At 37.8% G+C, this 12,415-nt stretch overlaps 1 protein-coding gene across 1 annotated transcript in view; it reads right to left on the bottom strand.

Annotated features, from left to right (window-relative positions):
• The window catches only part of MCF2L2 (MCF.2 cell line derived transforming sequence-like 2), a 257,863-nt gene that overhangs the window by 171,950 nt on the left and 73,498 nt on the right, over positions 1 to 12,415 (bottom strand). Inside the window, exons 7-9 of the mRNA XM_049775600.1 lie at positions 10,345 to 10,464; positions 5,721 to 5,837; positions 2,643 to 2,792 (exon numbers count right to left, since the gene is read on the bottom strand). Coding sequence (XP_049631557.1) covers positions 2,643 to 2,792; positions 5,721 to 5,837; positions 10,345 to 10,464 — 387 coding nt within the window. The remainder of the gene's footprint in view (positions 1 to 2,642; positions 2,793 to 5,720; positions 5,838 to 10,344; positions 10,465 to 12,415) is intronic.

Raw genomic sequence — 12,415 nt, forward strand, 5'->3', positions numbered from 1 at the left:
GGAACTTAGATCATGAGGCAACGGAATATCTACATGGGAAAAAGGAAATTAGATATTTACCTTATACTGATTATAAAATTCAACTCAGGGGTCAGGCAGATAATACAGCTGCTGGCCTAGTCGTGGGCACTCCATATGGTCCCCTGAACCTGACCAAGAATGATCCCTGAGGAGCTAGGATTAACCCCAGTACACTGCCAGGTATGAAGCAAAAGCAAAAACATTAAAATTGAACGGAGGCCTGGGGAGGATTGGTGATGGTGATGGTGATGGTGGTGGTGGTGGTGGTGGTGGTGGTGGTGATGATGATAGAGAGATAGAATAGTGCTTAGGGCACTTGCCTTGCATGCATTCAACCCAGGTTCAACGCCCCCACACCCCATATCCTCAGTCTCCTAAACCTCCAGGACTGATCTCTGATACAGGTCTGAGCACAGCTGGATGACCTCAAGACAAACTAAACAAAGGAAACAAAAGTGATCAAAGAAGGTTAAAGAGGTAACTCAATAGATGTATACTTTGCATGTCAGACTCCTAGATTAATCCCCAGCACCACCTGGTCCTTGAGAACCTCCTGGAGTGCTAATAACTAAGCCTGAATATTTCACAAACTTGCCAATAATTATTAAAGGAGTAGATATAAATTAAGAACAAAAATGTTGGGGGGGGAACAAAAGTGTTAGAAGAAAACATAAATATGAATCTTAAGAACCTTAAATAGGTCATGATTTTTTACATATGACACTAAAGTACAAACACCCAAAAAGAAAATAAATAAATTGGACATCATCATAATTAAGCACCCTAGTGCTTCACAAGACACTCTCAAGACAGCAAAAAAATACACAGAATGAGGAAAATATTTGCAAATCAAGGGCAAAGCACTAGCATAATGAAACGTGGATTCAATTCCTGACATCCCATGTGATCCCTAGGGCCTGCCAGGAGTTTTTTCTGACTGTCATGGGGTGTAGTTCCACCAAAAATTTTGTAAATCATATATCCAGTGAGTATATAATATTCAAAATACACAAGGTATTTATACAATTCAACCATGAAAAGACAGCAACTCAAGTAAGAAATGGGAAAAATCTGGAAAGATGTATTTCTAGAGAAGATTTAGAAATGGCTATGAAATACAGAAGTACTTGAATAATAACATTAATTATTAGAAAAATGAAATCAATGCCATAACAATATACCCATTAGAATTGCAATAAAAGGAGCACAAGTGTAGGTGTTGATAAAAATGTGAAGAATCTGAAATCTTTAGACTACTGATGGAAAAACAAAACTATATTGGGCCTTTAAAAAGTTTAAAGAAAGCTAACGTATAACCCAGCAATTAGACTCCTAGATATAAACATAAGAGAACTGATTTTCATAGAAGTTTTTGGTTAAAGTCTTACATTATTTATAACATCTCAAAAGTGTAAACAACTCACATGCCCATCAACCAGTGAACAATAAACAAACTATATCGGAATAGTAATTATGGTAAAACTATATCGGAATATTAATTAGCCTGAGTAAGGAATGGTGTACTGATACATATGCAATATACCCAAGACTTGAAATAATCATGTACAGAGACAAATGCTGAAAAAAGACATACACTGTATAATGCTATTGATATAAAATATCCAGGAAAGGCAAAGCCACAGAGGAAGAGATAGAGTAGTGAATACCAGGCCTGGTAAACAGGAAGAAAGAAGAGTAAATGCTAATAGGCTCTGTGGAGTAATGGGATGATCTAGAAAATAAAATATTCAATGCAGGGGGAGGTGGTAATGTTGCACTGGTGAAGGGGGGTGTTCTGGTTATGACTGTAACCCAAATATGATCATGTTACTTAAATAAAAATATATTTAATAAAATAATAAAATATTCAATGCTGACAGTGGAAAAACATGACGCCCATCAACATTCTCTTCATTGAACAATCCGAACCTGCCAGGCTCCCTTCTCAACATGTTGTACAGAATATTCAGAGCCCTTGACATAGTCCTCTTTCTCAAATTACTCCCCAAATAAAAAACATACCTCTAAATCAAAAAGTGATAAAGTTTATTGGAATCTCTCGTAACATCCTAACAACCACATGAAAGCTTATGCTTCAAACTCTAGCCAAAATACCCCTTCCTGCCATTTTCTTTTTTTTTTTTTTTCTTTCTTTTGGTTTTTGGGTTTGGGCCACACTCAGTGCGCTCAGGGGTTATTCCTGGCTATGTGCTCAGAAATTGCTCCTGGCTTGGGGGACCATATGGGACACTGGGGATTGAAACCGGGTTCATCCTGGGTCAGCCGCATGCAAGGCAAATGCCCTACCACTGTGCTATCACTCTAACCCCACTTCCTGCCATTTTCAACTCATTATAACTTGCTCTGTTCTAAGTCCATTCTAGGAATGCCACATGAGAAAGGATGTTCACACGTCTCTACAGCACCAAGCTGAGATGATTCACTTTCACCACCTTGGCCTAAGAAATGTTTTTCTCCCCCTTCGCTGAGTGGCTGCCAAGTCGCTGGAGCAACGGGAAGAAGAGAAGTTACCTTTTCATTCTGCTCTTGGTGGTCACCAGGAGACTGCCCACCTGCTGGTCCAGAGACTGGCCTGAGAGAGTCGAACACTGACCACTCACCTGCAGCTGGTCCCGCTGCCTTGTGTGGCACATGAGAAGGTCTTCAGCAGATAGAATGCCTCTGGGTAGCTCTGCCATGGCCAAATATACCCCAAATGTCTGGAGCATCTGGGCTGTGTTCTTCAATGTCAAGGCAAAGTTTTCAATAGCCTAGAAGGTCAAACAGTCATCACAATGTGGAGAGATCATGCATATCTTCACCTAATAAATCGTTCTTGCTCCTTTTTTGTTTTTGTTTATTTTGGGCCACATTTGGAAGTGCTTTGAGGTTACTCCTAGCTCTGCACTCAAGAATTATTCTTGGCTGGCTCAGGAAACTATATGGATATTGGAGACAAACATGGTTGGCCACATGCGAGGCAAGTGCCCTACTCACTGTACTATCACTCTGACCCCTTTCTTGCTTCTTTTCTATCCTTCCTCTCTTCCCTTATCCTCTTCACTCTCCCCACTCTACATGACACTATTTGTCCTCTCCTCTTGCACACACAGAATCTAGATAAACTTGTCAGACAGTGCCAAGAGAATAAGGAAATGATGATTAGGTCGTTTGTGACCTTCAAGAAAATTATTTAATAGTTTATTTAATAATTTAATAATTATTTAATTATTTAATAGGTCTCTAATGGAGAATAGTTGTGATATTTTTCCTCTTCTTAAATAAAATGTATGTCTTGTATCAGGAAAATGATTCAAGTATTAGGGCATAAGTTTTAACATATGGGAAGCTCTGGTTCATTCCCTGGCATGACATGATCGCTGAGCACTGCTGGGAATAGCTCCTGAGCACTGTTGGGTGTGATCATAAAGCCAAACAAAAAATGTACCTTCCACTCAGATCCCTACTTGGCTATTAAATGAATAATTGATACCTAGTGAGTGACTTCACAGCTAATTACCCCAGTGAGCTATCTGCAGTTTAGCAGAGTCCTACAGTAAAGGTGATCAAACATAAAAAGCAACACTGACAATGAGAAGAACTATTTGAAGGTGAATGGCTTTGAGTGCTCAAGCCATGCTGTTCAGTCAGACTGGCACTGCTGTGTCCACTTCCTCTGACTCAGAAGGTCAAACATTCTTAGACCTACATCTCTGTTCCTCTGGTGCGTATCACATAGTAAGTGGCCCCCAAAAGCTTCTGTAGGGATAAATGGTGAAAGCAAAATTGCTAATTCCTAATACTCATTTGGAAATATGACCTCTGCTCCTAAATTATCAGAGACCAATTAGGCAAATCCAAACCTACATAATCAAATATGTGTCAGATCTCAAGAGGTTTTCTTTTATATGCCAAAAGTCTGCACTAGGCTAGAATGATAGGGTTTTCAGAACCAGGTTCATCTACCTTTATGTCTAGACCCAAAAGATTCTCAGCTACTAGCTTACATATTTATAGTTACTAGTTTTTTTTGAGGGGGCCACATCTGGTGGTGCTCAGGACTACTCCTGGCTCTGCATTAAGGATTCACTCCTGGCAGGCTTAAGGGACCAGATGGGATGCTAAAGATTGAACCCAGGTTTTATGGGTTTAAGTAAGTGCAAGGCTAGCAATTAACCCTCTGTATATTCACAATCTTCTGTTCTGTTTGGGAGTCATACCTGGCAATGTTCAGGAGCTATGCCAAGCAGCAGCTACACCCACGCAGCAGGCAGCAAATACTCTATAGGTTAATTCCACCCATGAGACTGGTTTAATATAACCATCCCCAAACTAAGTCAGGCAAATTCAATAATCTTTCTGTAGCTACAAAGGCCAGCTTGCTGAACAACAGTTACATGTGACAACCAACTGAAAAGAACCACCAAACAAAAATTCCCTACCTAGCCGGAGTGATAGTACAGCATGTAAGGCATTTATTTGCCTTGCATGCAGTGACCCATGTTTGATTACCAGCATCCCATATGGTCCACCAAGTCTACTAGTTCAGAGACAGGAGTGAGCCCTGAGTATTGACAGGTGTGGCCACACAATAAAAACAACAACAAAGGGGCCGGGCGGTGGCGCTAAAGGTAAGGTGCCTGCCTTGCCTGCGCTAGCCTTGGATGGACCGTGGTTCGATCCCCCGGTGTCCCATATGGTCCCCCAAGCCAGGAGCAACTTCTGAGCACATAGCCAGGAGTAACCCCTGAGCGTTACCGGGTGTGGCCCAAAAACAAAACAAAACAAAACAAAACAAAACAAAAAAAAACAACAACAAAATACAAAACAAAACAAATCAACAAGAATTCCCTACCATGCAAGGCTATCCCTAAGATTTGAGGAAATGATAAAACCACTGGAGAAACAATATCTGAAGATATTTGTGGCATCTAAGCTAGCTCTGCAAGAAAACTAAATGGTTATTTTAAAAATGTTCCCAAAAGACAAAAATTCTCATAGAAAAATGGAAAGAAACTCCTTCATATCAATAATTTCTCAAACTGTCAAAGGGCTAAAGCATCCTTTCAAAAGGCACAGAATGCTGGCTAGATCAGGAAACAAAAATACAACATTCTGTCTGACAAGAGACATACTAGAACTCCTATGATATTCACAGGTTTGGGAATAAATATACAAATTGACAGAGAACTATCATACACAATAATGGTATAGTAAAAACAAATCAGAAGTTACTATATTTGTAACAGATAAAATATCATTTTGACTAAATAATTAAAATTGGACATGGGTTGGACATCACATTCTGATTAAATGATCGGTAGAGCAAGAGGACTTAACTCTTATGAATACATAAACACCAAGTAAAAAGGCAGCAACATTTATAAAGCAACTGCTATAGATCTATGACAACATAATAGCAGAGGAAGACTTTAACACCGACTCTCATCATTTGACAGGACAGATCAACCAGACAAAATCAATAAGAAAGCAAGAGTCTCAAACAAGGAATTGGAAGAACTGGATTGATAGGCACAGCAGAAGTTCTAATATTTTGTGTTCTACCCTATTTGTTTCAGCCATGGCTCTGAAAACACAACCTTCCCAATAATAGGAAGTCCTAGTCAACAGTTAATCTAACTTCCCTGCTTCTGGAAATTGAGGAGAGATGTTGAAAGGTCATTTTACTTAGCACTCACAGTTCTATGATTCATCCACTGACTATGATGATATTCCAAAGTTCCTCCCAAGTCTACAGTCAGTTGACTTTTGTCAATGTAGCCATGAAGGTCAGCAACAGAGTTCAACATAACAATCTGTAAGAAAAAGGAAACTAATCAATTATTTGCAGCACCTCAAGTTTGCCTGATCAGGTATTCATACCCAACATAGATGTTATAGCTAGCAGAGAGAGTTTTAAAGTCCCTTTCTATTTCCTACCTTTGAACAAAAACAAACAGAACATTGACTAATATTGATAAAATGACAATAGGACCTGAAGCTCAGTTTCAAGATGCCTTCAAGAGGTAGGTCTTGCTTTGGATATTTTTTTGCCAAAAGTTCCCAAGGTAAGGTGTACTCTGCCCTTCATCACCCAACTCAAGTGTAAGACCAATAAAGGATTGGGGAACTGAGGAAAACCTAAATAACATAGAATTCAGGGATGACTGAGGAGTATACATGAAAGAGATGTGCCAAAAGTGACACGCTTGTTGTATATCTTGCAAGGTAGACTGAGAAGTACAAGCACATGGAAATTATAAAAGCAAACAGCAGCCAAGGAGCATGCCGATACTGGTGAGAAAACACCCATACAGCTAAAGAAAGCTGTCAGTCACCACTTCCCCTTTCTCTCGTCAGCAGGAATGCAACCAGGGCATGGCCCTCACTCTCTCTGAGATGCTCTTTCAACCCTTCCACAGGAGCAACAATACATCTCTCCACCTGCAACACATCTTTAATGTACCTTTAACTAATGACTTTGTATTTCTTCCCCCATTGATTATTTTGAAAATTGATTCTTGGTCCAAGATGGGGCCAAGAATATAAGCTTCTTCTATATGATTACATAGCACTCAAAAAGTCATAAAATCACTTTGAAAGAAACAGAATGAAAGCTATAGACCAAGGTCTATCAAAAAAACAAGATCTGTTTTCTCATTAAGCAGGTGTGAACTAAGCCTGTAAAGATGCCAGGCTCTGAGGGATAAAATAGCAAGTGCCATAGGCCTGCTGGCTAGAATTTAAATTTTGTGGAATTTGATGACTACATGGCATGTTCAGCCTCATCAGCCCCCATGTCATCTCAAAAAATTCTGGGAAAAACAAATGATGGGGAATTAAACAATTATTTTCAGAATGTAAGAAAAAGGAAACAAGGAAAGTCTAAATTCATCAATTCTTCCCCCTGCCCCCAATTTCCTTTTTGAAGTTTCAAAAATATATTTAGCTTTTACCAATTAGAAATTACAAGAGTATTTTGTATGCAAATAGTGGCTGCTCTGGTAGCACATTGACAATAAGAACTAAAGTGCAAGATAGTATAGGGAAGAAACCTGGCTGCCAAGGGTGCTCATTCTGCTCAGAGAGCAGGAGAGGAATGTATGGCCCTTATCTTCAGTTTCAGATCAGTGTTAGAGAACCCAGAGGGAATTTTAGTTGAAAGCTAAAATTGAAAGCTATAGGTGAACATTAAGAAATGAAAAGAAGCAGGGGCAGGAGCAACAGTACAGTGGGCAGGGCTTTGGTTACACAGGTGACCTGAGTTTGATTCCCCAGCATCCCATATGATTCCCCAAAGCACTGACAGAAGTTATTCCTGAGTTTCCAGTTAGTAGTAACCCCTGAGCATCATCATATATAATAGCAATATAAAATTATAATATGTAATATATACCTATAAAGTTATACAAAATTTATAGAAGAAAAAGGCAAATAAATCATTAAGTAAATGGAATAAAGTGTTAACAATAGGTAATGATTCTGGGTAAAAAATTGGAATGTTCTTGTATCATTCTTTTTTTTTCAAGTCTGATCATTTTTTTAATTAAATATAATTTTTATTTTAATCATAGTGGCTTACATATCATTGATAATAATATTTTAGGTACATATCAACATAAAATCAGGGAAATTCCCATCACCGAATTGTCCTCCCTCCACCTCCGTTCCCGTCCTTCTTCCCATATCCTCTTCCCTTACCCCCGGGGCTGCTAGAATAAGTGGTCCCCTCTGTGCCTAGCTTACTACTTAGTGGTCTTATACCTATTTGGTCTTGGTACCTCCCTTATTCCCCCCCAATTGGGAGGCGGGACTAGATAGTTCAAGTTATGCGGTTTTGTTTGGAGAAAAGTAATAACCTGAAGAAAAAAAGAATCAGATACTCCGGAAATGGGCGGAGTCCTTCTAGAATCTAGAGGCTTTCATCCTTGGTTTGAGAGACGAAGGGGAAAAAGAAGGTGAAACACCACAACAGTACATAAAGAACTGTCAAATAAAATATCCAGTGAGCATTCAAAAAAAAAAAAAAAGGGTAAGCACCATATAAAAGCCATGGTATTGAGATAAAAAAAAAATGTGGCAGAGCACATAAGGAAAGAAAAGGAGAAAATAAATATAAATGGAGACATCCACTTCAATAACCAAACCACAACAATGAAATCAACAAAAAATAGATAAGTAAATAATAATAAAAAATTGTTTTGTGCTTTTTTTTTCCCCTCCTGCAGATGCACAGTAAATATTGGGGTCATTCGAAAAGGAATTTCCTTTGCCTAAGAGATACAGGGTTTCTCCACCCTTGAAATATTTTGTCATGGGATTAACTATAGACTCCTTTCAGGTTCATTTACTCTCCCCTTGGTGCTTTTGTGGTGTATGGAAGACTTCTGCTCCATCATTCTTGTTCTTGAAATGTTTCTCTGAGTTCAAAATTTTTTCCCAATTAAACTCTCCCACGTTATAATTTTATTATCTTTATTACTTTGTCTCAACTATTTTTTATTTTTCCAAGTGAGATACAACTTTCATAAATAAAATGCACAGATTTTAAGATGTTTAATTTATATTAGCTTTGAAGAGTGAATACATACATAACATCATCCAATTAAGATGTTGAACATTTTTCAGTCACTTCTTCCAGTCATTCTCTCCTTCTGCCCTCAACATCAGCCTCTGCTTGTTAAATTTGTTTCATTATTAATTGAAGTATTGTGAGTTATAATATTGGTGTAATGATGGCTTTATGTGTGCAGCAGTCCAGCATCACACTCATCACTGTAGTACCCACCTCCCTCCCTCATGGACCCAAAAATCTTTTAACCACTCATGATTCACCACTTTCCACTATAAATTAAGTTCTGCAGATTAAACTTCCCATTTTGCTGCCTTTGCCTCCTTGTTGCTACCTTGCTGTTTACCTGTTAAGTTGCACATATAAGAGAGATCTTTCCGCATCTATCCCTTTCCTACCAAATGACCTATACTCAGTATGATATTCTCTAGTTCCATCCATGTTGTGGCAAACTGCATGATTTTGTCTTTTCTTAGTGCTATATAGTATCCCACTCTGTGTATATACTACTACTTCTTGATTCATTCATCCACAGTTGGACATTTAGATTGTTTCCTTATCTTTGATATTATAAGCAAGTAGCCACTATTTTTAACTTTTTTTTTTTTGGTTTTTGGGCCACACCCATCTGATGCTCAGGGGTTACTCCTGGCTATGTGCTCAGAAATAGCTCCTGGCTTGGGGGGACCATATGGGATGCCGGGGGATCGAACCATGGTCCATCCTACGCTAGCGCTTGCAAGGCAGACACCTTACCTCTAGCGCCACCTCTCCGGCCCCTATTTTTAACTTTCTATCACAATAATTTAGTTTGTCATCTTCCTGAATTTTATATAAAAAATGGCAAAATATATACTCTTCAGTATCTAACTTCTTTCCTTCAAGGGAATATTTCTCAACCATATTCATGTTGGTGCATCCATTAATACTACATTTGTTTTAGTTGCTTAATGCAATTTATAATATAATATAATATAATATAATATAATATAATATAATAATATAATATAATATAATATAATATAATATAATATAATATAATATAATATAATATAATATAATATAATATAATGACTAAGCGAAAATTTTCTTATCCACTTAACTGTTGACATCAAATTAGTTCTTACTAACTCATTCCCATCCACTGAAAGAAAAGAGTCAATTTACTTATATCTCTGCTGTATAATAAGTAAACATTTCAATTGTATAATTTTTTTCTCTTTTGAGTATTGCAATGTTGGTTTTAGTTTAATTCTATAGTTACCTACACATAAACCATGCCCATATATTAAAAACCTTAATTTATTTCACCCATACTATTAGCATTTATCTTCCTCTTTTAATCTCTTTCCATGGTCTTGGATACCATGTTCAAATTTATATATCTCCAATACCATTTTACCCAAGTCAACTCAAAAATCTTTATTTAAAAAAACATCTCATTGTTGCCAGAGTCCTACATTTAAGACGGACTCCACACCTCCTATTTTCCCCCAACATACTTTATACGTTTTCTGGCAAGAATGGGATTTCACCTTGAAGTTCACATAATGAAGTAATCCCAGCCACTTTCTACTTCCACGTGCTGCTGCCCTCTGCCCAGAACTCTACTCTCTATGACTGTCTGTCTGTTTGTCTTGTTTGTCTCTCCACACACTCCCAATTTAAAACTATTTCCCTTAAAACTGCTCAGATTGCATCTTCTCCACATTCCCTGACACTGTGGAAGTAAGATAAAAGGTCATGCTTACCGGCACCTTCATTCTAAATTCATCTTGATAGTATTTAATGCCAATATCAGTGAATGCCCTCTGGATAAAGCGAGCTGGACGAAGAATAAATATGAGCTGCAAGTTTCCTGGAAAGGCTACCTGGAAAGATGAAGAAAAGTGGGCAAATGTCATATTCACTGGTATACTCTTGACAAAATTCACAGATAACAAAATTAAATAAACATCGTAGATGTCAAAAATTTTAAATTTTATTTCAGAGGATTTCAGAGCTAAGGAGCCCATAAGTGTTAGCAAATTCAAACTCTTCTTTAAAAAAATCAAACCAACACAGGGCCGGAGAGATAGCATGGAGGTAAGGCATTTGCCTTGCATGCAGAAGGATGATGGTTTGAATCCCGGCATCCCATATGGTTCCCCGAGTCTGCCTGGAGTGATTTCTGAGCATAGAGCCAGGAGTAACCCATTAACACTGACGGGTGTGACCCAAAAACCAAAAAAATAAAATAAAATAAAATAAAACCTACAAAAATATTTCTGATTACAAAAATATTTTATATTCTTTATAGAAATTGGGAAGTTTCCATGGAAATTAAGAAGGTAATAATTAAATATGCTTTAGAAAAATAAAGCCTCATGGTCTCATAATCATTTTCCATTTCAATTTTATTACTATCAAAATATTTTCTCTGCTTACATTATTTAATAATGGTTAAAATTTATTCTGCAAAAGTACTTTGTTTTTGCTTTTTTTTTTGGGGGGGGGGTCACATCCAGCAGCGCTCAGGGGTTACTCCTGGCTCTATGCTCAGAAATCGCTCCTGACAGGCTCAAGCATATGGGATGCCGGGACCTGAACCACCGACCTTCTGCATGCAAGGCAAACACCTTACCTCCATGCTACCTCTCTAGCCCCTGCAAAAGTACTTTTTAAGTTACCCTTTCACCTAATATATATCAGTTTTCTTCCTGTTATTAAAAAAAAATCACTGATGGGGACTGGAGAGATAATACAACAGCAGGACTCGCATGTGGTCAACCCAGGTAGAACCCATGCACCCAATATTGTCCCTCCAAGCCCCACTAGAAGTGATCTCTTAGCACAGAGCCAAGAGTGAGCCCTGAGCACCACCAGGTGTGGCCCAAAGCACCCAAATTAAAAATCTTTGAAATATTATTTCTCATGAATACCTGATTTAACCAATCTCTTATTGTTAGTGGTTTTGACTTTTCTGTATTTTGACTATTATTAATTACACTGAAATAGACATTTTTAAAAATAATTTTTATTGTGACCAACGTGAATTACAAGTCTTTCACAGTAATATTTAAGGTACATAGTGTCATTGAATCAGGGGTATTTCCACCACAAGTGTTGTCCTCCCTCCAACCCTATCCCCATCTTGCCCCCGGACTATGTATAGCTTGTTGAAGATTGGGTATCGATTCTGTTGTTGTTGGCTTTGGGTTTGGTCTTTAAGTCTGATCATTTTTTATTTATGAACTCAATGTTCATAGACATTTTTATATAAACTTTAGAATCCTTCTTTCTTTCTATCTTTCATTTTTGGTGCTGAGGATTGAATCCAGGGCCTCATACACACAAAGTATGAATTTTACCACTGACTTATAAAATGTTTTCAATGCATTTTATTTTTAAGTTGCTCGCAAGAAGCATTGCTCTCATTTGGAGATGAGTTTCTGAGAAATGAGATTGCTCTAATTCATTTAACAACTTATTGCTTATGTCTTTCTATTCTTCAAGGGGTCTCCAAAATAACCTCCCATAGTCTTGTTAAAAATAAATCTCATCATTAACCCAAGGAGGTTCTGACTCATTAGACTGGTAAGAACTCTAGGTATTCTATCTTCAATAAGTACTTGAAAAAATTTTAATTGCTAGCTTGGTTTGGAGCTACTCACCACCATGTCTTTTGTGCATAAAGTGATCTATTTTTAAAATTTTAACAAATTAGATTTCAGTGTTTAGGTCTTTCCCACAGACTCTTAGAAACAAGAAATCTCTCATGGTCACTCCTCTGAAATAGCCATCGACACTGTCAAGAGTCTACATCCTCAGGTCATCTGTCAT

The sequence above is a fragment of the Suncus etruscus genome, chromosome 6 (genome assembly GCF_024139225.1).
Source record: "Suncus etruscus isolate mSunEtr1 chromosome 6, mSunEtr1.pri.cur, whole genome shotgun sequence".
NCBI classification, from domain to species: domain Eukaryota; kingdom Metazoa; phylum Chordata; class Mammalia; order Eulipotyphla; family Soricidae; genus Suncus; species Suncus etruscus.